Below are 27,494 nucleotides of genomic sequence, written 5' to 3' on the forward strand. Positions count from 1 at the left end.
CATCGATCGGCATCGGTGGTTTATAGAACGGGGGGCAGGAAAGTTGCCCTTGCACACTTGATTTTCCCGACGCCCAAATCTTTCGTATCAACCATTTATCAACCAATTTCAAAAATTAAACGGTGAAGCCATGTTGCCAAATCTATAGTAATTCCTAGTTCTTTTTCGGTATTGATTTCTCGTCGGCCGTTAAAGGATCAGTTTGTCAAAGAGGTGTTTCACCTCACGGAGATTGACTTGTTGTGTGTTCACCGCCCTGGCGTTTCGCTCGTCGGCAAAGCTTCTTACGCTCTGGAGAATCGGCGTGAAGCCTTCATCGTTCGGCAACCACCACCGGGCACATGAAGGGTCCCCAAAGATCTCTGCCATCTTTTCGCGGCGAGTTGCAGGGTTAATATGTCTATATACCCCATAGCGTTAGAACCACCTTGATGGCAAAAAAATGTAGCCTGTTTTTCCCAGGGAAGAAACAAAAGGAGTGATGAGAAGATAAATGTGAACAGAACCATGCCGCTGGCTGGTCATCTAGACAAAGATAAAGGGGGGGGGGGGGGGGGAGAAGTAGGGTGAATGGGAAAAGCTGGACCTAATAGACCACATGTACTTACCCCTGAGCTTCCAAAAGGGCAAACTTCCTTCGTAACCACATATTATTGCTCGGCTGGTGCGGCAAGAAAAGGCCTGCAATTGCAAGACATGGTTGCACCGCGATTAATGCTCCCGAGGGTAAATCTGGCCAATACTCTAAACACTCGAAGAGCTCGCAAACCGTAAACGCATGACCCCCTAATTCAGAGAACAGCTGCTCTGGAGAGATGTTGGGTGACTGAGTTTTGTGCATAATGACAATGCTATGCCATTCCATAGTGATGACGGTACTGTTGAATAGGGGATGATCGTAGAGTAAACCTGGGCGGTACGGATTGACAATATCGTCGGGGCTCAACGGACGTTGCCAGTTAAAATCGGTAATTAGATGCTTTTGATCACATAACATAGGGTCCCAGCTTCCCTTCCATTCTTCAAGTTGTGCAGTCAGAAAACAGTGCTCATTACTGTAATCTGTCGGTGAGATTTGCTTCCGGCTTCCTCGCGCATACAACGTAGACATGTCATAAGAGATGAGGCGCAGGCGAGCGGATCGATCTTCAATCTTCCAACGCAGTTCCGTGGGGTTTGACGCCATTTGAGTTTGATAATACGCAATCATGGTCGTGAACCATTCACGGGGTATTTCCGTGGGAAATCTACCCATCAGGGCAACAATATTATCAAATCGAGCATACCAGCTGAGACACATTCGGCCTATCGAGGTTTGCATCGCTGTCTCCGGAGTGTAAATTTGGGTAAGAATTTCAAATGCAGCCTTCTGGTGGCCCATGAGGTTGACCCAATCTCCTAGGTACTCCTACAAGGGAGAATAAAAGGTGATTAGTATGATTATAACCTACTTTTCCTGGCCAAATCCAAAGGCTTACCTCGATCGTAGCAAGTTGTAATATTGTCAGTAGCACATGGACACTGTGCGTTTCTTTTCTTTTCAGAAGACTCAGCAACTGAGTCACGCTTTTGTTATAGTACTGCAGGAAGTCTTGAAGTTGTCCATGTGAATTTTGCAAAGTGACGTGGTACGCGGCAAATCCAACCAAAGCATTGAGCAGTGGTTCACATTGTATCGCAACACTCGGTAGCTCGGAATTGAAAAAGTCGTCTTCGTCGACCGCTAGGCCATAGTGGTAGTTTGTCATGTTCTCTTTGAAGTATCGGAGGTAACTCCGAAAATCTTGGGGCAGATGTAATCGGTCTAAGCCTCCGCTCGCCGGCAGAATCGCTTCCACCCCTTGGTAACCAGCCGGCGTCCAGCTGCCCGTCGTTACGTTAGAAGTCGAAGGTGAAACACTCTTATTACCGTCTTGTGATGGCGTTTCAGAAGTCTGGCGGGCGCTCGTTAGGGCCATGTTGGGTGATGCTGCACTTGCTCTCCGCGGTTGCGAGAAGGCAGATACCGACTCTCGCCGGGGTAGCCCATCGGGTTCGTCATCATCGGGAATAGTTCCGAGTCTTGTTTCCTGCTCTGTGTCGTCTTCTTCCCCCTCGTTAGAAGATGTGGGACTTATATACTGGGCGGATGAACCGTCTTTGGATTTGGCAGTAGGCTGACCCGAATTACCTTTGGATCCTGGCGGTTCAGGGTAAATACAGTCTCGACTTCCTTTCCTGCATCCTGCCAGTCGTTAGCTTTAAGAAGTGGACAGAGTTTTCCGCATTGCGGTTTAAAGGCTTACTGTCACAGATGGGCCGAGTCTCGTCACACTGTATCGTGTCAGTCACATTATTGAAATTAACTGTGCAGAGCTTCCACTTCGCCCACCTTGACTCGGCGGCTGCGGCACGTATAACAGCCGGAGCGTGTCCTACGATGCTTCACCTGGTCTAAATTCCCGCCTTGACTCGCAGCTGACCGCCGCCTGCTCTTGCTTGCCTTGGGGGCATTGATAATAGTGGGCTCCGGATAGCCGGCGAAGTATCCCATATTTCCCATAGTGGAGGGATATGGAGAGTGCATTGGAGGGGTTGACATTGGTAGCGGAATTCCGGGACCGAGGACCTGGTTCATCTCGTCGGGGCTCGTAGGCAGATAGCCATCCGCCCCCGACATTGTAGAAAGAAACTGGCGGTAGTAATCACCCATGATGGCAATTATGTAGGGAAATCGAGGTGTCCAAGAGTATCCAGAGGGTATGCCGATAAGATATTGCTGAAGATGGTTGAAAAATTTCCGGCTTTTCGCATGCTCAACGAATAGTCTAAGGGTTGTAACAGTCGGGATCGTCGCATCGAAAGTCAAACAGCGCTAAAGTTACGAAGGGATTTATTGCCGTCGCCCTTTTTTCTTTTTCTTTTGGGGGGAATATCATTAAGGTAAGGGAAGGGTAAAAACAGAGAAGTAGTCGTCGAGTTGCCAAGCGATTAGCATGGAGGTGTCGCTAATTGGATCTTGTCGTGATTTGCTAATCTTCTTCGACGTAGCAACTTCAAGTTGCTCAAGCAGATCCAGAGATGTCGTTGACGGAACTCCAAAGGAAAGGTCTGAAGCCGAAGATGATGGGGTCTGATGGAAGGTGTCGGTCCAAGAGGAGGGGGGAAACCGCGCAGAGGACGGTTGAAGAGTTGACAAAGGCAAGAGACGAAACGACACCACTGTATGACTCCCGGCTTCAAGAAGAGCCTGGCAAAGGCCAAGCAGAATATGGCAGTGGTGGTAGTAGTAGTTGGTTGTAGATTCAGCCCGCAAGGTTGGTTGGTGGTATTTGTTTGCTTGTTGCTCAGAGGGGATGGGACGAACGCCGAACCGGTAATAGTCGTAGTGAGGAGGAGTCTGTGGGTATGGCGGCCATGGGGTATGCAAAGCTTCTCGGCCTCGAAATGGTTGCTTGTCACTGCGTCTCGCCAGATCGGTCTCTGGCTGCGGCGGTTAGGCAACGTACAAGCATGCAGTGACGGCTGGAAGGCAGCAAGAGCAGCAGCCGGCACAGTGTGAAGGGCCCACGCTGCGGGGAGCTGTGCCGGTCCAATGTGGACGCGCAAGTCTTGCTTGGGGATAGATAATGGGTGGCAGCAACGTGAAGAGTTTCATGTGCTTTAGTACGTAGATGGTAAAGTGCTGCGAGTGCAGCTGCAGCTCGGACAGCCCTCAGGCAGAACCAAGCAGTGAGGATGAGGAGAGAGAGACCTTGGGAGCCAGCCGACGATGTGGACAAGAAATCGCGTTTGGCGTGAAAGCTCCAGAAGAGGCTACCGTAATGATATTTCCTGGGCCATGGAGGCAGACTTATGGAGATGCTTGGTTGCGGATCTTGTCGTGGGTAAATGGGACAACCGTTTGCAAGCTAACCCCTTTTCTTCTTCTCTGTCCCTCTCAAGGTAAGGTGATCCGACGATGACAAGACACGCAAAAGGCAGTCGAGCCGGAGAATTTGGATTGAACAAGATTAGATCTTTGAGAGAGGATCAACCAGACGAATCACCTGCATCAATGCTCGGTCGATACTATTTGAGCGTGTGGCTTCCGAAAGGGAATCAATGCCTGGTCCACAGCGGAGACGGCTGGTGGGAACTGGCCCAGCGCATTCCCACAGGGCACTCCGTCGTCGATGGAGAATCCCGCAAGGGGAGAGAAAATTGGGAACTGAACAAGGAGAAGATGAAGCTCTAGTAACGGAGGAAAGGCGCGGGGCAGAAGAAAAGACGGTTAGAGGGCCCCCTGGGCGGCAATACACATGGGGTCCTGCCGGGCGTTTGGCTCCAGCTAGGACGCAAATCTATCGATGCGTACCCTCCATAAAGGTGATTCGACAGTGAACAAGCCTAGGACAAGAGAAATCCTGTCAGGTTCGCAGCTGGGGCAGGCGGGTGTTCAGCGCAGTAATGATCGAGGGTGGTGGTGGGAGTGGTAGTGGTTGCGGGCTGGATCTGAAAGTGATAAGTTATGGGGTGACATTGAAGCAGCAGCCACCGCCGCGGCATTCTAGATGCAGGCCGGATGTATCTTTTTTCTTCAACCGTCGACTTAAGCATATGCCTGTACGAGTCTCGGACAAGCTCAGATCAATCTAGGAGCCTCTTACAAGGTAGCAAGAGGCCGTTTCTTTTCTCATGGCAAGCGTGCCACGGCGGTACTTGATAGGGAGGACAGGCATTGAGCTCCGTGCTCCCATTATTTGGTACGAGTACAGCTTCTCAGGCCAGTAAAGCGACCAGGGCAAGGGGACGTATTTCAAAATGATGCTAGTGGTGCCACTTCGTCGAGGCATTATGGACGACGAATAACGCTTCCGGGGGTGTGGCAGCAGGCACCAAGGACCCAGCGAACAAAGCCAAGCTGCACATAGCCCTCCTTACCCCTCGTAAACTGCAGAATCAGAATCGAGCCTCTAAAAAAGGACCTCCACAAGGTCTGAGCAGCCGGGTGGCGGCGACCAGCCTAGCAAAATGACGGGGAGCAGAAGCCAGGGTTTCTGCAACGGGTTTGGGCACCCCACGCCAACCTCCGGCCTCTTGTTCCTATGTACTACTAGTCGAACTAGTAGTACTCGTAGCTCTCTTTCAGGAGATGGAGGCTCCTCTGATCCTCGATGAGAGGAAAGAAGGCGAGGGCGAGGGCGAGGGCGAGGGCGAGTGCACTTGTACAGCACCAGTGCCTATACTGTGCGCCCCCGTCGTATGTGTGCGGCATCCTGCGTGGGAGGCAAGAAATGCTGAATCGCAGCAGACTGACACAGGAGTCATTGCATGTACGCAGTAGAATGTACCCATGCCAAGGTGGCTTTGGGAATCCTGAGCACCGCCTTGGCCCAGTTGGGCGGGCAAGTAGTAGTGCATCCATACTGGCCGGTACGTCGCATCCTGTACATACATTAGTAGTATTTTGGGGTGGTGGAGAGACTCATGGGCCTAGAGACCTAGGAACGGCATGGCTTGGCTTGGGAGGAGAAGTATACAACACGGTGGTTTGATCAACAATCCCAACCCAAGCCGTTCATACAGCTCCGAGCTGCCAATGACCAGAGCACGAGATTCTGTTTCTTGTCTTGCCTCTCGACTTCTTTTCTTATCCTCTTGCCTCCCAGGGCTGCAGATTGTTGGGACAAGCGAGGCTGGCCGACCGGACACTCTCCGTTGCTCCCGTCCTCATCCCCTTGCAAATGAGTCGGCGATAACAACGGCACAGAGTACCTGTACTTGTGCTTGGGGCCGCACATGCCAATCCCAGGCCTAGCAGCAGCGGTATAGGAGAAGCCATTGGGCGATCGCGATCCATCTGGACAGGTACATACATGCCTGTGCATGGAGCTGCAGAGCTCTGGACGGCGAGCCGTGTCGAGAACATGCAGCCAGCCTCGGAGTCGCTGTCGGGGCTTGGACCGGACTCGTAGCGTGGGGTTGAAGACATAGTCTCCGGCCCGACCAGGTGCTCCGTACGGTGCGAAAGTCTCTTTGCGCGAGGCGGCTCAGGAGCTTCAAATTGTGGTTGATGCCACGATGGCGTTCAAACGGCGACCTGGCGATAGGTAAAAGTTAGCACGGCCACAGGCGCAGGTACAGGATGGGTACAGGTACGCACGCCGGAGTGCCGCGAGCTACCAGGGATGGAGTCACTCCTACCTGTGCGAGTGCTAGCCCGGAGTTGGAGCTGCTAGCACGAAGCTTGACGATTCCGCGTTTCGCGGCCTGAGCATGGGGCGCTCGGCACTAACTTCTGCACGAGAAGGAGCTATGGACTAGCCTTTGCCTGCCCTACAGAGCCTACCTAATACCTACTAGGTACTAGTATAGTAGTAGGTAGTACCTTCCAAGCAAACTTGCTGTGCCGTACCTGTACCTACCTTGCTTGTCGTCCTCCGTACTTCGTGGCGTGCCTACCTGCCTTAGCACTACCAGGTACCTTGCCTACATGGCACCTTAGTACGAGTACTCGTAGAGGTACAGTACTAGGGCCATACCAGCCTTTTCTTAGCCGCTCCTTCCTTTCCTCGAAATTGACATTGGGCTGCTCCTTCCTTCAGGCTGGACTGTATCTGTATGGTGTATTCGTACTAAGAATAGTACCACTAGGTACGTATGTGCTTGTTCGCGCTTATGTAATACGGGCTGACGGCCTTGTCGCATTTTACCGGCCGGGGAACAGGCAATGGATTCCTCTTGCATCAATCAGTTGCTCTTCCTCCACCATCACCACCACCATCTTTGGATTTCAACGCAGAACTACGGCCGTCACCTTGCCATTCATCCCTCAATCACAGCCCCGGCCCAGCCCAGCCTAGCATCCCAGATTGACATTTGCCTTCCGCGGTGAGAAAGAGCACAGCGTGTGGACCCTTGCTGGCAACAGGGTCCGGCGCCACCCAATTTGCAGCACACCACCAGGCGGCCGTGCACAGACCATGAATGTCCCAGAAGAAGCCTCCCACAGATGGGCTTGCAGCGAGAGGCATGAATCGCCAGGCCCGTGATGCAGCTAAAAGTGCATTGGCAACATATCGAGCTAGGTGTGCGAGTGGGCTGGAGGCTGCGCGCTTGGTTGGGCTTTTCCCCGGGCCTGTTGCAGGGGGCCGGCGTCAACCTGATCCGCAACGACCCAATTCTTCAACGCTTTTTCGCCGATGCTGGATGCCATTGACTGCAACTTACTGTACGTCGGGCACTACCCACCTGTCCAATACCATACAAGGCCGCTCACTCTCCGCTGGGACTTGTGCGACACCATGGCTTGTACGAGTACTTCGTACCTCTCTCTCGAACTACGATATATCGGCAGCGCGGGAGCGGCACGACAGAGGCATGGGTACGGCCGTTTACATTTTGGCGCGAGCCAAGATCCAGGCCCTAGCATAATTCTCCATCTGGCATACAAGTTCACTCTTATTTAAATAATGCTCCGTAATGCACAGCTACACAGGCACCTGGATGCATCCCGCCATTACGAGTACAAGCGTGCGTCGTCACCTCTTGGGATCGCAATTCGAGTCGTGCGTCTCGCACCGCCGCTTCGTGTTCAGACACATATTTCGTTCCAGGCCTGGAGTTCCTCGAACCATCTGCAAGGTCTAGGGAACGGCTATCGGTCCAGAGGCACAGCGCCAAGCACTGCTATTTTCTTGACTGCATCGTTTGCCAATGGAGTCTCAGCCAATCAAAGCCTTGGCATTTTGACCTGCTCGCGCTGTATTCCATCCCGAGAATGCCTCCGCACAGGACTCAGCCAAGGATACGGCACTTGCATGTACAGTACCTTGCGCGAAGTAACGTGTACCAGTCCAGGTCTTTTTTAATATCAGTGCTTGGAAATTTGCATGTGTTGCTAAATAATGCCTCACAGGTAAACCAAAGGCCATAACCCATGCCCTGCATCTGCAAATGTACACCAAAAGTCCTCATTTCAAAGTACTCCGCTGCTACCGAGCATATGGCGCCAACCTCGCATTTTCGTTGGTTGATGGTCAGACGACACACTGCAGCGAAGCAGGTCGAGAAATCTCTTGGCTGAGGGGATAAATACAAAACAGAGCAAACATGATTCAGAACTGACAAATCCGTTATCAAACTGTCAACCACAGAGCAAAGCTTCCGGCAAGCTCAACAAACCTGGCGTTTCGTGTGGCTGAAGATCAGGTTTAAGACAACCTAGCGTGGAGGGTCCAGACTCGTGCTACTACTAGTAGTATTAGACTTTGAACCCTCAGGCTGTGGCCAGGGTTCTAGAAGGGATACACAAGACAACGCGACGAACTGTGACGGGTCTCGACGAGCTTCGACAAGTCCGTGCTAGCTCGGCGCCATCTCTGTCCAATGGCACTAATGCTGCAGGCTTTGATTTCCGGGAGAGGATCTTCCAGTGCCTCTTCAGAGCAGCTGGAAAGCCCACTTACGCAGTTTGGATCAACCTGCAGCAATGCCAGGGACAGGGGTGCTGCAGCTGGTTGTTCGAATCCGGTCAAAGAGACACCATGAATGCTGTCCCTAGCTCACCATCCGAAGCTCTCCAATCTCCAGCGAGGTTACACCAGCCCGGAACTGCCAAGCTTTTGCCATCGCCTGAGACAAGGCAGTGAAATAGAGGGCATAACGGCGCGTGCGCTGACGGTGGCGTCTCGGTTCAACTCGTCGTGGAATAATAACTCTAAATGCTCGTACCATTCAAAGTTCAGCGCGGCAGCTAGGAGGGAAACCCGACAATTGCTCTGCACGGACTTCCAGCATGTTGCACATGCTCCGTACTCCGACCGGGCAGATAAGCGCGCACATGGGGGCATATTCTCCTTGTCGGGGGACCAAGGTACGGGTTTCCATTGGCATATCCGCCCTCCATGCACGAAGCTTTTCCACAAACCTTGTGCCATGAGGTCAAACGTGGTCGCCGCAACACGAGCCTGTCATTTGAAATACGCATGGCAACCGCAAATCTAATTCCAACTGCCGGCACTTAAGCTTTCCAGAGCACATGGCCCTGAACAGCAATGTGATGAATCGCAAAAGGCTGGTGCAGTACACACTTGCACGCCTCAGGTCCCAAGAAGATTGGCCTTGCCAATGTGCAATCTCCGTCCTGCATAAGCAACATCATGCCTTAGAGCAAATAACGGAAAAATGTCCGACTACAGGAAAAATGCGAAATGCGTACTTTTGATGACGTTGGCGCCGTGTTGGTACTACTAATCCGTGGATACTGTGCCATTTCAACTCGACGGGAGGCAGGCGTATTTAACCCTTTTATTCCACCACTACGCTCAACAAACTAGTCGACCCAGATTTAAAGCTCGATATGGAATTGAAAGTTCCTCCAACCAGAGAAAAAAAACTGAGAGAGAAGAGAAGACCAAAAAAAAAAAACCACGTCGTACTGTACAAGTTGGCTTGCGTGTCTTTTTGGTCGGCTTGACCCGGGAAGACTAAGAAGGCCTGTCGATTAATCCCCTGCAAGGATAGGTGAGGCACGCCAACCCCATTTCCGCGGCTTCATATTCACTCAAGGGAAGCATTGCTCATCTCATTACAGCAACGGCCAGCAGAAATTAAAACTTATGCGTGTGGCAAGGCGGCATGCTCTCCTCAGTCGTTCTCTGGCCGAATATCTTGTCCTAGCACTGGCCCGTGCCTCGAGTTGAAGACGCTCTTCCTATTTGCAATTTCCCCCTGCCACCACGGAGTATAAATTGCGAATCTGGTGCATACAGTACATGTACTTGTACAAGTGGTCACCGAGGCTCATCCACTTTTAATCTGCACTATCCGCCGGACTCTGGGCGACGAGTGGCCATTAGCGCCTGGTAACGGTGCAGAATTTGAGAAGCAGTGGCCAGGCTGGCAGAGGACGGGGACAATCCTAGCAATATGGGGATGATGAGCCAACAAGATCTCCGGGTCATATGTCACAATGCCGGGGGGAGAGGGGGGAGCCCGCACCTCACCACAACATCGGGTAGTCCAGATTCATGCTCAACCACTGGTGATGGTGAGCAGTCGTCCGTTGGTTGCGTCGGCGGCGCAGCCAGCAATAAATGTCTTGGGATTGGCCCATCGGAACCACGTTTGTGAGTAGCCAGTGCCGGCCGCTCCAAACTCACCTCCCAGGTTCTCCATATGGCGCTACACTCACGCTATTCTCCGAAGAATGGAAAAGCTTCAACGGCGCCCTGCTAGCAACGGACTAGTTTCCCCTATCAGCACCAAGCACTGAGCTAGTAGCGCGCTGCCGTCGTCTGGAGGACTGGATTGTTTCTTCCTCTCCAAAGCACGTGCTGGTGCTTATTGTCGCCGAACCGATTATACAGGTACGGAGTATGCTCCGTGAAAAGAGATCTTTTGTTTCTTCTTTTTACCTCTTTTTCTTTTTTTTTCTTTTCCCTTTGCCGCCCTTGCTTGCTTGAAATTGGCGCGAAGGCCGAGGTGGCGGCGGCTCATCTCAACAAGGCTGCATATGCAGTAGACACGGGATGTTGCCGTACTTTTTATCACAAAGGTGGGGTCCGCTGGTCGATATTTCTGCTTTATCATGCCTCTCCAGGACTGGCAACTTGTTGGTCAGATATTGGCAAAGCTCGACGTTCAGTCATCTCTTATTCAGGCTCCATTGCTCTGGGCCACGTTGCCTTTGTGCTGGGGAGGTCAGCCACGGGTGCAATTATACAGTACTACGTATCATCGACAGAAAACAGAGCTTGCTCGTTTCCCTAAGATGCCTGGTCCACTCACTCGTACGAGAAAGCTCATTTTCTGTCTTCCAACCAAAAGCTGGCCCCCTCAAACCCCTTTCCACCCCACCTGGGTGCCTCAGTTTCCGGTGTCACTGGAACCATGCACCTGCGACTGGCTGTTTATCATAGACTATCTCACTGGCGTCTACGAGTAATGCACCAAGTGTTGGAAATTTCTCCTGGCAGGGATCCTCTTCCCGTCACATGCAAGGCTGCCGCTTCAGACTCCAGCTCTGCCGCCGGCCAACCAAATCGAATATTTTTACGTATCACGAAGAGAGCTCAGTTGCAAGCCGTGCTTGATTATCTGCGCGATTTCGTACACGCGTATCCGGCCTTTTTTTTCTGCCATGATTTTTCCGCGGACGAGGCACAGCTCAAGTATATCACAGCTAAACTTAAGTTGTAACAGCAAATGCTCGGCTGAGGTGGCTTACCCTAAAGAATGCGCAATACCAGCCACTTGGCGAAACACGGACACTCGTTCCTTGTCCCGCAGGCTTTTGATACACGCGGCAGGGCGCCCTAAAACAAAGACTTGCGACACAGGTTGGTTCACAGTGACTACATGTTGTATCATGGCCGAGCACTTAGTACCAAGGTAGGAATGGGGCCGCGTTTTATCAGATGGCCTATCTGAATTGCTCACGTAATCCGTTGGCCGCCTCTGCACCGTGAAAACATCAAATCTTGAGCAGCTCGTAGATTCACGATTGAGCCGCTGTCAGCCGCAACCGCCAACCCTATTGCATTGAGGCTGAAAGCTAGGACGCCGGCCTCTCGACTCCATTGTCATGTGTTGAGGATATCGGGGGCGACACCAGGAACGATTTGGCCGTCAACGCCGCAACCTGCGATATCATCCATATTCGAGGCTGGCCCTTGACTCTTGCTTGATACAATGATGCCGTCCATCTCAGAAGTCGTGGCTCTGTTTGACGCCACCGCCATCATCCTTCTGCTCACCACCGTGGTCGTCTTTGTCATTCCCATCTTCATCCTGTTCCCGCCGATTCCTGTGGAGCGCAGTGATGCACTGCGGCAAACTCACACCAAACTTGGCATCCCAGCATCTCAGAGCAACCTCCGGACTCAGACTTCGCCGGATCACAACCACCAGCCAGGCAAGGCCCCCAAGATACAAAGCTTATACGTATACCCTGTCAAGTCATGCCGGGGTATAGAGGTTGGGCACAGCAAAGTGTTGCCCAAGGGCCTTGAGTTTGATCGCCTGTTTGCTTTCGCAAGACAGAACCCGAGAGCGACGAATGCCCCCTTACTATCTGGAGAAGAGGAAACTCAGCCGAAGAAGCGTCCGCAATGGGAAGTTATCACTCTCAGGCAAGTGCCATTGCTCGCAAATGTCAAGGTTGACCTTTGGCTCCCGGATGCTAGCAAGACAAGCCGCCAGCTTGGTAGAGTGGGCGGCCGGTTTATCGTTATCAGATTCCCATGGAGAGATTCTGGTCTGAAGGGCATAATTCAGTGGACATCTGCCAAACTGAGCCGTGGCCTCGGCGCCACCCCAGAAAAGGAGTTTATGTTGTCAATTGACTTCCCCTCTCCCAATGAAATTAAAGCTGCAGGCTACCACTACGAGGATACTCTGTTTTTCTCCAAGAGCATCCATGCGCTGAATCTGAAAAACGAGGTGCCGCCAGAGTTGGGCGTGTATCTAGGGGTCGCTGTGCCAATAAGCATCTTCATGGTAGACCCAGCTCAGCGAAGAGAAGTCTTTAGGAATGCGCCGCGCAAAGATGATGTCGGATACCAGCCTGTCATTGACTTTCAAGATGCAGTAAGTTTGGACCGATCTACCCTTCTTTCCCCCATGCGGGCTTTTGCATCTGATGACCTCTCAAAGTACCCACTACATCTCCTTAACTTGACGAGTGTTCGCGCTTTAGAGTCCAAGGTTCAAAAGGATGAAAATCTCAAGTTTCTGGACGCGCGCCGCTTTCGCCCGAATATTATTGGTATGTCCCTTGGGCCATTCTCTCTCACCCCCATTATTGAACTTAGACTCCCCTCCCTCCTCCCTCCCCCCCACGCTTGAGCGGTACCCTCAACTAACTTGATATGACTAGTTTCTGGTCTCAAAGAGTACGACGAGGACGATTGGCGAAGAATCGAATTCTCCCAGCCTCCCCAGAGCGCCACAGTCAAGGTGTCAGGGAGTGTATTCGACGTCTCCTGTCGCACCGTTCGGTAAGTATCATTGAAACTCTCTTTTGCTCTCTTGATTTTTTTTTTTTTTTAAACTTTATCATACCCCTTGACTCGTGCTCACTCCCGCCCCTCGCTTCCGTGCGAGAAAAAAACAAAAACAAAAAACAACCAAGCCACAACATGTGGAGGCTTTCCCGTCAAAAAAGCCGTTTTGCCTGTTCAAAATTGCAATTACTACTCGTACGTAAATCGCGTGCTAAATGGGACCCCATATACAGGTGCAAGTTGCCAAATGTCGATCCAGCTACGGGGATCCGACACAAGGTGGAGCCCGATAATTCGCTCAGGAAGTATCGAAACATTGATGAGGGGGCTCCGAAGAGCGGCTGCTTTGGCATGCAACTCTCCCCCATATTTTCAAAGACAGACGACCCAGAAGACCTGGAATTGTCACTAGAAGTGGGTATGGAGATTAAGGTTCTGCAGCGGGGCCCTCATTTGGCCTTGTAGGCCAGTAAGTGGTAAGTAATGGGTTGAAACGGGTTGAATTGTGGTGGCGAGGATGGATCACCATGGGAAAAACACGGAGTTTTGAGGAATGGACTGTGGCGGAGGTGTATGGAGCTCGTCGGAAATAACGTCCATTCATTGTGTGTGTTCATCCACATATCAAACGGTTACATCTCCCTTGTCGTACTTAACATAATGATAGAGGTTAAAAAAAAGGCAAAAAGGCTCATATTATTTCTCTCTTTTTATATCCACATTGGTGTTAGATTATATTCCACCTGCTCCTGAATCCCATTCATACTTCTCGTCACATCGTATCGCATGGTCCTAGAGTTAGAGTATACGGAAGTTTGTTAATTTTTTTTTCTTCTTTCTTTTAATATCATTTTCTTTGCTTCAATCATTTCATGTCCGCTGGCGTAAGCGCCTGAACCATACTCGTTCCTTCGCTGAAGCGTGTGCGGAAGATACGGTTAGCGTTCTGGAACATGCCGTCCTTCAGACTCACGACGATAAACTGCGAGCCCTTGAAGCGCGTCTTGATGAGTCGTCCAATGTTTTGTGTGTGAGAAAGATCGAGAGCGGCATCGACCTCGTCGAGAATGTACATTGGCGCAGGTTTGAACTGCAATAGAGCCATGATGAGCGACAGTGCGACCAGTGACCTGTTGCCTCGTATGTTAGCATGCCCTGTGTTCACATATAGACATTGTAGCAAAATTAGAAATGCCAAACAAAGAGAGTAGACGCTTACCTTTGACCACCACTGAGTTCTGTCAGACTTTGCTTCCACACCTTGCCCAGGCAGACTTTCACTTCAAGACCGTCGCTGATCGTCTTGTTCTCCGGAGGATCTAGCTTGGCGAAACTGCCTCCTGGGAGAAGCTCAGAGAAGATCTGTCCAAAATCGCCATTCACCTTCTCCCAAGTCTCTTGGAGCGCCTTCTTCTTGTACTCGTCTAAGCTGACAATGGTCTCCTCAATCTTGCGCTTGTCTCGGATGACAGTCTTGATCATGTGTTTGAGCGAGACTTCCTTCTTCTCCACACTGTCAATCATGTTCATCACCTTGGGATTGATCTTTTTCTTCATGCCTTGGAACCGCTCTGTCAGGTTCCGCAGTGTGGATTTGCACTCCCCGATGTTCTGGCGCTGGAAATCGTAGGGCGTGCCACTGCGGCCGAACTTGTCTTGCTCGTCGTGAATCCATTCGTATTCAGCTTCGAGCCGAGCAACGTTTTCCGCCGCGGATTGCTGTTCCTTGTGGAATTTTTCGATTTGGTGACCAAGCTTCTGCATCTCTAGACCTTCTTCTGTGATCTGTGCATTCTTTGAGCGTGTGGCATCCTCCAAGGCTTTAAGTTCATCATCGAATTGATGCAGCTTGGCTCTCTCGTCATCAAGTTCGGCTTGGACGGTCTTGTGCGTCTCTGTCACCTTGGCCTGCTGCTTTACCAGATCCTCGATATCCTTCTGCTGGGCCTTGATGGCAACTTCTACTTCTTGAAGCTGTTCTCGAGCCGCTGACAGGTCGCCCCCAACTTGCTCTAGATCTAGCTGAGCACCCTGCAGCTCTTTTTGTAGGGTTTTAACAGCTGCTGAGTTCTTTTCGAGGCTCACCCTCAGTTTGTCTAGAGACTTCTGAAGTTCTACTAGCTTGGCATCCTTGTTGCTGTCGAAATCTTTCATATCCTTTTCAATGCGTTTGATGTCCGCACTGGCCTCAGCCTGGCGTGATTTGGCGTCGGATATGCTTGCTTGCAGCTCAGCAATGGTCGCCTTCATGTTTTCGACTTCCTGGATGATTGAAGAAGATGAGTTTCCGCTAATCTGGTCTTCAGCCAACTTGATCTCGTGTTTCTTCAAGTCTAAATCTTGCTGGATCCGACGGGCTTGATCTAGCTTGGATTTCTCTCTGGCAATCATGATCTGAATATCTTTCAATTGTGTTTCAGCCTCATGGAGCTGCCGAGTCAGAGTGTTGAGCTTTTGTAATGTCACCAAAACACCACTGGAGTTTGGAGAACTGCCACCGGAAAGTGTTCCAGAAGGATCATAGGAATCTCCTTCTAGTGTGATGCTCCTCATTCTTACATTGGGATCAAACGTAACCTTTTTCGCCGTCTCGGCATCCGCACAGATAAGTGTATTGCCAAAGACATATTCCATTGCAGAGGCCACTTCATCATCATAGCCAACCAGTGACAGTGCGAGATCAACCTTACCAGGCGCAAGTCTCTGTGCAGTTGCAATGGTTTGTGCTGACGCCTTGAAAGCCGAAATCTTGTTTAGAGGAATAATTGTCACTCGCTTTCTTAGCCTGCCCTTTTGAAGCAGCTGCGTGCCCGTGACTTCTGAGTCAACCACGACATTGTACAGTCGCCCACCGGCACATATTTCCAGTGCTGTTCCAGCTTGAGTTCTCTCCCCGTCAAGCGCGAACAATTGTGCAACTAGGCCTTTGACTTTTGACCTATCAAAGTTGGGAATAGGATCGGAGTAATTGAACTCGATGTTGGCAACTTGTCGTTTCAGTGTGTCGCAATCCTGCCGCAGACTTCGGACAGTTTGCTGCAAACTCGACTCTTGCTTGTACATTGCTTCCTCTTGGCCAGGCTCGAGACCGAGTTTGCTCAATTCCTTTTCCAGCCTCTGTCCCTGCAACTTCAAACCATCCAGCTCACGCAAGAGGTCGGCGTTCTGGTCCTTGGCTTTCCGAGCTCGGGGTTCCTCCTCCCTAACTCGACCTTGCAAATGTGCAATCTTGATCTTTGCCTGCTCCTGGATGGTTGCGGCAGCAGTAGCGCGATTTTTTGCCTCTTGGAGTTGACCTTGGTATCCATTTTCTTGTCCCTCCCTTGAAGCAACTCCAGTCTGCAATGTCTGCAGCAGCTCCTCTTTAGATTCGGCTTCCGTGCTCTGCTTTGCCAAGTCATCCTTGGCTTTTTCGCACTTTGCCTTGACGTTATCGAATGTTGCCGTCTTTATCTTGAGAGTAGCTTCCAATTCTGACACCGTCCTCTCGACAGCGGCTTTCTTTTCCTCTTCCTCATTTAAACTCGAATGCTTCAGGTCCATGACTGTTGTGAGTCTCACCAGTTCATTGGCGTGCTTCTTCACCGTATCCTCGAGACCTTGTGCTTTGCCACCTTTCCTGAGCTCCTTATCTCGTTGTGATCGTATTCTCTTGACATCTTCTTCCAGATGAGAAATCTCGTTACGAAGACGAGCGGCTGAACTTTCGAGGCCTTGATGGCGCTGCTTCTTAGCCTCAAGATCAGCCGCGGACTGTTTCAACTTCTCTTGACATTTGGTGTAATCGTATGCTACCACAACGCGGGAGAGCCGCTCTAGATCATTCTGTGTTTGCTGGAAATCCAAGAAGGCTCTCTTCTCTCCGCGCAGTTTCTCCAACTTGGGTTCGATTTCGTCTCTGAGAATCTCACTGAGCTCTTGAAGCTTTGTTTCCTTCTTTGCCATTGTCTTCAACGCTTTGTCTCTCCTATCTTCGAACATTCTCGTACCCGCAGCCTCTTCGATCATGGCCAGAATTTCCACGGGCTTCATGTTGAGGACTTTGGTGATTCGTCCCTGCATAATGAGAAAATTTGGGTTGTTGATGTTCAGCTGGACGGATTGGAAGAGGTTTTGAACCGTCTGTTGCTGCGCGCGGTGGCCGTTGATCAGATACTTGGACGTGCCGCCAAGAACGATCTGTCGAGTCACGCTGATGGTGGCATACTCCTCGAATCCAATGGGAGACTTCTTCTTATCTCTGTTGTCAAAGACAATCGTGACGCTGGCCTTGGTGACGCCCGCTTGGCCTCGTTTATATATGAGATCCTGCATTCCGTGTTACTACTCGATCGGGGTGTGCCACACGCAAGGTGAACCATGAGCCGGTATACCTGGAGGTTCTGCGCCCGGACAGTGGACATGTTTGTGATTCCGAGAACGAAGCATATTGAATCGAGAATGTTGGACTTTCCGCTGCCGTTGAGGCCGGTGATGGAGTTGAAGCTCTCGTCCCTAGGCTGGTCAATAACGCTGAATGAAAGCTTTCGTCGTGGGGTCCAAGCCTACCATCCTGATATCACCGTTCGCACGGCATAGGACTTGAAGCCCTATTAGAGGGGTTAACGAGATAAGTAACAACGTCAGGCGCGGAAAGGAGCACTTACGTCAATGATCACTTCTATCACCCTCATTGTGACAAGTCGCGATGCAATGCTGGATTGAATAGTACAAACTTGTCGCTCTAATGCACAAGCAACTCCACCGAGCCAGGGACGCGACCCAAGTAAACAACCCCCGTGTTTGGGTTCTGATAAGCCGTATCGACACGTGATTGATGACGTTATCACGTGCGGCTTAATGCCGGTGTGAAGACGCGAAGGTTCGAGTACCTGGGAGCTACCTGTAGGAGCACTAACCCGATCTGGAGCGCATCAAAACATTGCAACCTTGGAATGATGAACAAGCCCAGCTTATTTACTTTGTACCTTCACCATCCCCATCGTCGTCCTAGAGACCTCCTCGACAACTGATTTCACGCCAAACACCAACGTCACTCCCCCGATGTTGTGACAAAATCCAGAGACGATCCCTATCAGCCCTGCATTGCAAATCTGACATTGCACCTGTTGCTGTGCGCGCGACATCATGACTGCTGTGCGAGGCCCGCGTCTCCAGGTCGGGTCCGCGGCGTGGGTGGGCGAAGAGCGAGCATCTGCGCTGGAGATTGTGCAATCAGAAGTAGAGGAGTTCTCTTATTCTGCCCACAATGAGGTTGAATGGCTTAATGAGCACATGGCTGCAATCTTGAACGAGAACGAAGTGTTGGTTTCTCCGCCCCCCATTCACCATCCATCAAAATGGATGGTTATGCTGACACCCTTTTCCAGTAATATCACAGAAGCATTTAAAACTCCTGGTAAACTTAGGGGCAAAACACCCCATACGACTCGGAAGGTCAATGCAGCCGAGGCGCGAGTGGTGGGTTTACTTGAACGTCCCTTACGAAACGTCACTCTAATAGATAACAACCAGCCTCTATCCGATGTATTTAGAGCAGCATCCCCTAGTGTTTCGAAAAGCCAGCCCTTGTCACATACCACCCGTCCCCATCCTCCTCAGCTACATCAGGTCGCGTCGAAGGCAGTACCACTAGTCACGAACCCCGTCTCTCCTCAGCGACAAGTTTTCTCCCCCTCGCGACCGCTTCCTCCTCCTCGAGCCCTGCAGGATTCTGGCTATTATGGGAGCCAAGATTTCATTGCCACGGATCCTAGCGAAAATGCGGAGCCCGAAGACTTTGCAAATCCCTACAGCGATATCGTATTACCCCCTGGCGGATCTTCAGTAAGGCGAAGCCCGGTCCGAAAAATTGTTTCAGTGTCTCCGACAAAGAGCTTTCCAACAACGAAAGAGGACTCAACAACACATATTCTGCCAGATGTACCATATGATGCGACACAGGACGAACCAGAGTCGCCAGCCAAAGAATTCGATGCGGATGAGCCATCTTCTGAAGCGCCCGTAACATCACCGGCTCCATCTTCTAGGAACCCACCCATTTCTGCCAAGCACTTTGAAGTATCTTCAGATGATGAGCAGTCTGCATCTGAGGGGTCAAGCCCGATTAGGCCCGTTGTTCGAAAAAGTAGCTTGAATTTTGCTTCGTTGCCAGCCCGGGAACCTCTTACCTCGGGCAAAAGCCTTGGTGCGCGACAGTCTCGGAACAGCCATGTCGATACCGGGAACAGTAGCAGGACAAGCTACTACCAGAGACAGACTGGCGGCAAAAGCCTCGGAAACCTCGCTAAACACGACTCAACACACGAGGACAAAGCCAATGGCATGGAAGTGGAAGCAGAGGACGCTTACCCCGCCTATGAAGCCCCTGAGGCTGATCGACCTGGCGTGAATCATACGAAGACATATACGCAGAGACTGCAAGATCAAATCAGCATGCTGAGCAAGCCGCAAGGAAGCTTTGGACAAACCAAGCAGACATCTAATGCGGCAGCGGCACAGCAAGATCCAGTCCAAGCACAGGCCGTTACGAGCCCAAAGGCGGCTTCTCCCGAGAAGGAGCCGGTCTCTACAACACCGCGGACTTCTCACGATGACGATGACGATGATTGGATTGAATCGCCGAATACAGCCAAAAAGGCCAGGGAGGCCAGAGAAGCTAGAGACGCGAGGCCAATCTTGACCAAGAGCTACACAGCGGACATTATGGAAGGCATTCAGGATAGAGATGATGACGACCCACCTCAGGCTGATGAGCATACGGCTCATAGCCTTTTTAATCCTACAAAGTCATCATCTTCATCAACTATGCCGACTGATTCCTCTGCCTTGGCGAGAGAGACTGCTCCTCTATCTAAGGCAATTTCCATATCAAATCCCGGTCTGGCATTTTCTCACGATGAGTTGGCTGACACCCCTTCTAAATCACCCACTCGGGGCTTCCGGGATAGCCCACTAAAGCAAGTCAAGAGCAAGCTGTCGTCTATTTTGAAGAGCTCTCGCGGTCTACTTGCTACCAACGCTGAAGGGAAGTCCCTAATGTCGCCATCATCCACCCGTCTAGCGTTGCATGCGGGACCATCTTCGGAGTCTATCGCTCTGAAGCCCCAGGAGATCGAATCTCAACCTACCGAGCCCGTGAGCCCAACAAAGCCGGTTGCACGTCGCACTAGGGCATCTACAGAACGAGAGAAAGAGCAGAAGCGCCGAGAGAATGAAGTTAAACGCATGGAAGAGCAGATGGATAAACTTGACAAGGCACGAGAGAAAGAGCGAGAAAAGGCTCGAGCATTCACCCAAGAGCAAGAGAAGGTGGCTACTATGGAGAAGGAAATCGCTGCCAAGAGACAAGACGAGAGGCTGGCAATCAAGGCAACTCCTAATCCCTCCAAGACTGGCCCGCCCAGTCCTCGCAAGATGAGAGCTGGCGAGGCGTCTCAGTCCAGACAGATGGATCAAGACACCGATATGTCTGACGCCCAGCCTCCCATGCCTCCCCCTTCCTCTACTAAACCGACCCTGCCCGGCCGCGGCAAGGATATCAAGCGACCAGTGAAGCCAGTGAAAGATTCAGCCTCAAAAATAAAAGCCCCCCCTACCGTTATTAGGGTCAACACCGGCTCACAACACTCGCAATACCAGCCTGCTGGCAGCCGAGTATCTACCGCGTCTCATGATACCTTGAACTCTACCCATTCGACAGCCTCATCAAAAACCAGCAAGTCGTCTTACCAGGCCAAATCTTCGGTGCCCAAGGCTACCTCTTCTGCTAGCCGATCCAAAGCAACAGAATTGGCTGCCAGGAAAAAGGAGCAAGATGAAAGGGAATCGCAGCGACGACGGGAGGCAAAGGCAGAAATGGAGAGAAAGCGAATTGCAGCACAAGAGGAGCAGCGAAAACAAGACCAACAGCGGCGCCTTGAGCTGGAGCGGCAGAAACAGCAGGAAGAAGAGAAGAAAAGGCAGGCTGCTATTGAAAAGGCTAAACAGACCAGAGCTCCGCCCCCGGCAGTACGGCCACAGCCAAACGGCCCACCAGATTCAACCTTGGCTCAGCAGAGGTCGGCATTTTCAAAAGCTGAGGGTCAGCCTGCTCGACCGCCCTCCCGCTTGGCCAGCATGCGCGATGATCCAAGCAGACCTGCTAGTGCCCTATCAAACGCTGCCAAAGCGGGTGCAAAACGCACCCTAGTGCCAGAGACGAGTGATGATACGTATTCAAGACCCCCGCCCTCTCGAGGCGGGCCAGCATACCAGACCAAGGATTCTAAGCGGCGCCGGACCAGTGAACATGGTGATGATGAGTCAGAGGTGGACAATGCTCCTAAGATTAAAGGCCCACCAGTGAGGCCTTCAACGGGATTCAAGAAGGTATGTCTTAACCCAACTTGTGCCACCCACTATAGGTCCTCAAAGACTAATAACCTGCAGGACCTGCCAACGAAATCTGCCTTCCAGAATGGATATCCAGCCGCCCCTCCCAGCGCGACTCGAGATTTGTTCAAGGCTGCCGTCACAAGCCAGCACAGCAGCCATATCAAAGCAGCCCACCCTCTTGATATGGCCCAGATCTCAAAGGGCCCGATTCCCTTTGCGCCAGGCTCAACTGCTGCTGGACCTTCTCACAAGACACCAGCCCGTCCGGGACAGTTGGCCAGTATCAAGGGGAGTGTGAGGAAGGCTTCGCCGCGGTTTCAAAACGGTGATTCGATTGAGCTTCCCGAGATTCAGACTGATGATGATGACGACGACGATGATGAAGCTCAAGGAATGAACGTGGCTGCGTGGGCTGACTCTCCGGACTTGCGGCGGGCTCTCATGGCGCAAGAGTCGATGGACCCATCGCAGATTTTTGGTCCACCGGCGCCCTTGATCATGGAGGAAGTTTTCAATAAGAGCAAGGACAAGTGGCACAAGTTCCGCCAGAGGACGTCTAGTGCCAACTGGAGCGGCCTGGATCGTTTGACTGAGGATGACATTCGAAAGGATATGGCGGCTCGTGACAAGCTGCGGCGAGATGGAGGATGGTCGTATGAGATGAGCAAGGATATGTTATAAAACTGGTTACGGCTGTACATTACGTCACGGAGCAGGATAGGACTGGTATTGGTTTTGCGTGTGCTGTGACTTTTAAGAATCAGAGGATTTGGAATATGGAGTTGGGAATCAGTCAAATAAGCATGGGGAAACATTATATTGCATAATCGGAAGACGGCGGCACTATTCGGACATGGTGGTTGGCGTTTTGGGAAAGAAATCAATTGTTTGACGAGGAAGAATTTGTTAGACAGCCTATCTAGTATAAAAGGTGTTTTACGGGAAGCAAGCAAACGTCGACTGCTTTCATTACTTTGGATACGTTTGGATTGTGATTACAACAGAAGCTTCATTTACGAAGTACCTACCAATTCCGATTCGTGATATTAGCAGTGACAGGCAGCTAGCCTATTGCAGAATAGTTAGTTGCACTTAAAGCCTTATCGATAACTTTTCCAACTCGGAACAGCGGTTGGAGGGGTTGAACTTTTTTCTGCCATTAAGTGGGCTCAGGTTGGAAAGAAGAAAAAAAAAAATATCCAAGACAAGCTTCATCGGCACTTGGAGAAAACACGCGACATTCCCAGTCGATTCTTCCCGATATTCCTTCATCCGAAGGGCACTTGATTGTGTCGTCGGGCTCTGATACATATACTTGATCTTGATAATTGATTGGAGTTTTGTATAAGAAGCGGATATCATCATGTTTCGGAACGGAATTCGACGATGCAGCGGCTTGGCCCGCGCAGCGACATCAAGCACGAAGCTGCTGAGCGCTCGGACAGCCTTTCCAGCAACTCTTTCTGCCCCGGCATCATTATCTCGTCCGATTGCGCCTTTGAAGAGCTTCGCCCATTTCACCCGGTTTTACAGCGCCGACGCTGCTGTCGCAGAGGACAAGGTTCCTGAAAATGCTGCACCTGGCGAAATCTCGTCGTTCCAGGATTTGGAGACGCTCGGAGTTCATCGCAACTTGCTAGATGCAATCACCCAGGATATGCGTTACGATACCATGACTCCTGTTCAATCCAAAGCGATCAATCCGGCCCTCAAGGGAACTGACATGTAAGCTACACAGAAGGGAATGAGGCAACATCTGTCCAAGTAATTTTATACTGATCATGCTCAAAGTGTTGCTCAAGCCAAGACCGGTACTGGAAAGACTCTTGCTTTCCTGCTCCCTCTCCTACAGCGCATGATCGAAGAAGACCCGACATTGGCCACACGAAAGGCGTCCCGAAATGCCAGGTCTGACGATATTCGCGGCATCGTGCTGTCGCCAACTCGTGAGCTCGCAGAACAGATTGCTACCGAGGCGAAGCGGCTTTGCAGACGCACCGGCTTGGTTGTGCAGTCTGCGGTTGGAGGTACTCAGAAGTCTGCCATGTTGCGTCAGACTCAGCGGCAGGGATGCCACCTCCTGGTGGCCACCCCGGGTCGCTTGAATGACCTTCTTGAGGATCCCAACAGCGGAATCGATGCCCCTAAGCTGGCTGCGCTTGTGTTGGACGAGGCAGATCGTATGCTTGATGTCGGCTTCGAAAAGGAACTTAACTCAATTCAGAGCTACCTGCCCAAGGACAAGGTCAGGCAGACGATTCTGGTCTCTGCGACTATCCCCGATAACGTCATTCAACTCGCCCGACAGATGGTTCGCCCCCACGATTTCGAGTTCGTCCAGACCATTCCCGAGCACGAAACTCTCACCCACGACAGGATTCCTCAGAACGTCGTCACCGTCTCGAGCTGGGCCAACGTGTTCCCTTCACTATTTGAGCTGGTCGACCGCGAGGTTGCTGCTGCGAAGCAAGATCCCACCCTGCCCCCGTTCAAGGCCATCGTCTATTTCAACACAACTTCCATGGTTGAGCTTGCCGGTGAACTTGGCTACCAGCGGAGACAGAGTGGCCAGCTGAGAATCCCTACTTTTGCTATCCAGTCTCAACTTTCCCAATTCCAGCGAACAAAGGCAGCCGACATGTTCCGAAACTCCAAGACGGGTATTCTCTTCTCATCAGACGTCACAGCTCGTGGCATGGATTTCCCCAACGTTACCCACGTCATCCAGGTTGATGCTCCCAGGGAGCGCGAATCTTATATCCACAGACTGGGCCGTACCGGACGACAGAACAAGAGTGGCGAGGGCTGGCTGTTTGTGCCCCCAATGTCGGCAAACTCTGCCAGAAAGCTGTTGCGAGGCCTTCCCCTGAAGCCCAACAAAACACTTGAAAGCGCCGAGGTCGATATCAATGCAGTGGAAGAACTGCCCGCCTATCACGAGGAGACAAAGACTCTCATCCAGGCCCTTCCCAGGAAGATGATGGCCAGCGCGTACACCTCACTGTTCGGTGGTCAGCTTACGGACAGAGAGGACCTTGTTGACGATTTGAACGACTGGGCTATCAAGGGTTGGGGCTGGCCAGAGCCTCCTGCGGTCTCCCACGGTTGGGCGAAGAACCAAGGCCTCCTGAAGTCCGGATTGAACATCCAAGACGGCCACAGTGACCGAATGCACCGGGATGACAGGCGAGGTGACCGACGGGGCGACCGTCACGGCGACCGTCACAGTGGAGGTCGCTTCGAGCGTCGTGGACCTCCTGACCCATTCGCTGAGATGGGACAGCGTGCGCGACGTGATGCGCCGCCACCACACTCAAGGGGTGGTAGAGGTGGACGAGGTGGCAGAGGTGACCGACGTGGCGGAGGCTTTGAGTCTTCGTGGTAAAAAGTGAATTTTTTTCTTGACACGACGCTTTGGGGGTGGGACGACAAAAGGCTGCATTCTCATGAAGCAGCGAAACTCTTTACTATTCTACGTTTTCTGATGCTTGGTATCTGTTCAGGCAGAGGTGCTCTGCTGGATAAGGCGTGGTATTTTACGGCTACACGTTTTCAAAAACTCATCGACATAGACGGCTTGTACATTATCAAATTCTACGGTGTTACTGGGAATCTACAGTTTGGAAGACACAGGATGGGAACACACAAAAAAGGGACAAATCTCCTCGATTTCTTTGTAACAAAACATCATGACGCATGTAATGATATATATTGGTTTACTCTATAGTATAGTCATGACTTGAATTTCACACATGAAACAAAAATCTGCTCTCACTATTTGAAAATAATACATGGACACCCATTCCAACTGGCCAAGGTAGAATCTCTTTATGTCAAAACTGGCCCAACTTTTTCTTAGCATGTTGCATGAGTTTCCAACCGCGACGGGGGCACCGTGACATGACGCTCTACTGTTCAGGATATGATTAATCTCCCACGGGTGGCTCTTTTGATAATACGCCCCCTGGTATCAAAAACAAACAAAAAACCCGCGTGCTTTCTTGTACTCCTTCTTGTTTGATTAATGTGAAAATCTTGCTCCCTCCACTCCCTTATTCTCACCGCGGGCGCATCAAAAGGTTCGCATCCCACAGCAGAACCCTCTCGTCCCAGCCGGCAGAAGCCACCCAGCCGCCAGCACCAAACAGACACCAATCGACGCCCGTGACAAACTCCGTGTGCCTGTTCATGACGCCCATCTGTGCGCCGGGCTGGGCCGTGGGGACAGGCGCCTGCGGCTGGTTCGAGGCATCATTCCACAGGCGCACGGTCATGTCGTAGCTGGCGCTGATCAAGACGTCGCTGGCGTGGGGGCTCCAGGACAGCCTCCGCACGGCGTACTCGTGGCCATGCATGACGGAGAGCGGCCCGCCGGTGGGATTGCGGATGTCAAAGGTTCGGATCAGCCGGTCGACTCCGCCGGTGGCGATGACGGTGTCTCGGTACTTGTTCCAGTCGTGGGTGAGGACTTCGGAGGGCGGACCGCCGGCCGGCATGGCGCCGGGGTGGCTGGGGGGTGCGTGGACGGGAACGGTCGCGGCGAGGTGGTATTTGGCGGAGGAGGGCATTCGCAGGTCGAATATTCGGAGGTGGGAGTCGGAAGAGGCCGCTGAGATTAGGGAAGGGTTGGAGGGACAAAATGCAGCGCTGTAGGTACAGCTGCCGATGGGTAGAGTCTTGATGGAGAAGGGGCGAGTGGGCGACCACTAGAAGAGGCATGGGTTGTAAGTATGAAGTATGAAGAGTGTTAGGAAGAGGGAGGGAGGGAGGGAGTGTGTATATCCTTGATGACATACAATCTTGACGGTCCCGTCCCATGAGCTGGAGATGAAGGTGTCCTTGGTGACGGGATTCCAAGCAGCAGCAAAGGCTTCGCGGTTATGCTCGTGGAAGATCATGATGGGAAACTCCTTCATGCCAATATCGAAGAGCTTGAGCGATCCGTCGCCGCAAGCAACCACGAGCTGGTTCTCATTGATCTCGGACCAGGCAAGGTCGTATATCGCATCGTTGGTATCGAATCTGCCGGCGCAAATGCAAAAAAGTCCTCTGGTCAGCCTCAATTCAATTCCGCTAAACGCGCCCTGCTGGAAGGCCGAGCTTCTTTCGATATGCAAGTAAAAACACACGTCTTCTCAACTTGGATGCCCTGCGCCGTCAGCGCAAGGGCGAAGAGCCTGCCGTTTCCGACGATGCCAAAGTTGGCGGCTGTTCCGACGGCGATGCGGGAGTCGTGGTACGGCGAGTATTTGACCGCATAGGGATTGAACCCTTGGGTGCGAAACTCGAGCATCGCGGCCATTGCGGTTTTGGTCTCGGTTTCGTTTGGTGTGGAGAGGAGGAGGGGAGGGGAGGGGAGGGGAGAGGAGGGCAGAGCGCCTCAAAGGCGCAATCTGAACTCAAGAACAAGCTTCTAGGCCGAAGGGGAAGAATGCAGCGATGGACGGGTATATGATATGATATGGCCAAGGGAGAAAAGACGAGTGCTCTCAGCTCGATGCGTTGCCTGTCGTGATCTCTTGGTTGGTTTCGGTCTGCATTTTGAGGTCCGCTTAATCTGACATGTGCCTCGGCCCTGGGATCTGCCGCCACCTAGTTTCCCCATATTCCTCCAGTGCGGCTAAGAGTGCTAACCTAGGCCTAAAATAGAAACCAAGGTAATATTGGCTGGATGAAAAGAAAAAAAGCTGATGGACTGAATGCTTCAAGGTGAATACTGACTTTTTGAAATGCATCAGCACCTATCTGGAGCTGCACCGTGCAGCTCTATTGAAGCACAGGATGCTACCGGGAATTTATCCATCCCGTATTATACCGTCGAGATGCCAATCGTGATTCCTTGTACCAGCCTCCGCATCTTCAGACTGGTCGGTCAATCAGCCGAGCATTCGGATGATGATTAGACAAACTGAGTACTCCTTGCCAGATAGAGATAGCCTTGAGATCATCTTGTTTCTACATGCCGTCATGAGATGAATCAATCCAGTCCAAATCGATATATCGAGGCTATCAAATCTTTTTGCCTCTTTTGGACAAAGTGGATCACGTGGGTTCGTGTTGCTCTGGATGTTCACGCCTCACGCCTGCCGTGAATTGTCGTCGACTGATCGTGCATGATTTTCCCCATTACACTTGCTTCACCCATATACA

At 51.7% G+C, this 27,494-nt stretch overlaps 7 protein-coding genes across 7 annotated transcripts; 4 read left to right on the forward strand and 3 right to left on the reverse strand.

Moving 5' to 3' along the window:
• Positions 1-189: 189 nt before the first annotated feature.
• On the reverse strand, positions 190-2,692 carry TRIVIDRAFT_221632 (uncharacterized protein; the record flags this gene model as incomplete). The annotated part of the gene is made up of 5 exons (XM_014101099.1): positions 190-400; positions 609-1,408; positions 1,479-2,224; positions 2,286-2,313; positions 2,372-2,692. The coding sequence occupies 5 exons, from the start codon at positions 2,690-2,692 to the stop codon at positions 190-192; spliced, it is 2,106 nt and encodes a 701-aa protein (XP_013956574.1).
• A 4,573-nt stretch (positions 2,693-7,265) lies between these two features.
• On the forward strand, positions 7,266-8,612 carry TRIVIDRAFT_60785 (uncharacterized protein; the record flags this gene model as incomplete). Its single annotated transcript, XM_014101100.1, has 4 exons — positions 7,266-7,345; positions 7,460-7,788; positions 7,880-7,944; positions 8,229-8,612. 4 exons carry the CDS (start codon positions 7,266-7,268, stop codon positions 8,610-8,612), a joined length of 858 nt encoding a protein of 285 aa, XP_013956575.1.
• A 3,046-nt stretch (positions 8,613-11,658) lies between these two features.
• On the forward strand, positions 11,659-13,433 carry TRIVIDRAFT_27811 (uncharacterized protein; the record flags this gene model as incomplete). Its single annotated transcript, XM_014101101.1, has 4 exons — positions 11,659-12,552; positions 12,619-12,730; positions 12,842-12,962; positions 13,202-13,433. 4 exons carry the CDS (start codon positions 11,659-11,661, stop codon positions 13,431-13,433), a joined length of 1,359 nt encoding a protein of 452 aa, XP_013956576.1.
• A 316-nt stretch (positions 13,434-13,749) lies between these two features.
• Positions 13,750-17,641, reverse strand: TRIVIDRAFT_71443 (uncharacterized protein; the record flags this gene model as incomplete). Its single annotated transcript, XM_014101102.1, has 5 exons — positions 13,750-14,098; positions 14,188-17,276; positions 17,342-17,462; positions 17,517-17,557; positions 17,615-17,641. The coding sequence occupies 5 exons, from the start codon at positions 17,639-17,641 to the stop codon at positions 13,834-13,836; spliced, it is 3,543 nt and encodes a 1,180-aa protein (XP_013956577.1).
• A 454-nt stretch (positions 17,642-18,095) lies between these two features.
• On the forward strand, positions 18,096-22,025 carry TRIVIDRAFT_10484 (uncharacterized protein; the record flags this gene model as incomplete). Its single annotated transcript, XM_014100864.2, has 6 exons — positions 18,096-18,271; positions 18,338-18,428; positions 18,483-18,971; positions 19,062-19,532; positions 19,758-21,338; positions 21,399-22,025. 6 exons carry the CDS (start codon positions 18,096-18,098, stop codon positions 22,023-22,025), a joined length of 3,435 nt encoding a protein of 1,144 aa, XP_013956339.1.
• Positions 22,026-22,707: 682 nt separating this feature from the next.
• TRIVIDRAFT_12133 (uncharacterized protein) lies at positions 22,708-24,729 on the forward strand (the record flags this gene model as incomplete). Its single annotated transcript, XM_014100866.2, has 2 exons — positions 22,708-23,069; positions 23,136-24,729. 2 exons carry the CDS (start codon positions 22,708-22,710, stop codon positions 24,727-24,729), a joined length of 1,956 nt encoding a protein of 651 aa, XP_013956341.1.
• A 673-nt stretch (positions 24,730-25,402) lies between these two features.
• On the reverse strand, positions 25,403-26,646 carry TRIVIDRAFT_28516 (uncharacterized protein; the record flags this gene model as incomplete). Its single annotated transcript, XM_014101103.1, has 3 exons — positions 25,403-26,050; positions 26,141-26,366; positions 26,474-26,646. 3 exons carry the CDS (start codon positions 26,644-26,646, stop codon positions 25,403-25,405), a joined length of 1,047 nt encoding a protein of 348 aa, XP_013956578.1.
• Positions 26,647-27,494: the final 848 nt, after the last annotated feature.

Source organism: Trichoderma virens, assembly GCF_000170995.1.
Source record: "Trichoderma virens Gv29-8 chromosome Unknown TRIVIscaffold_6, whole genome shotgun sequence".
NCBI lineage: Eukaryota > Fungi > Ascomycota > Sordariomycetes > Hypocreales > Hypocreaceae > Trichoderma > Trichoderma virens.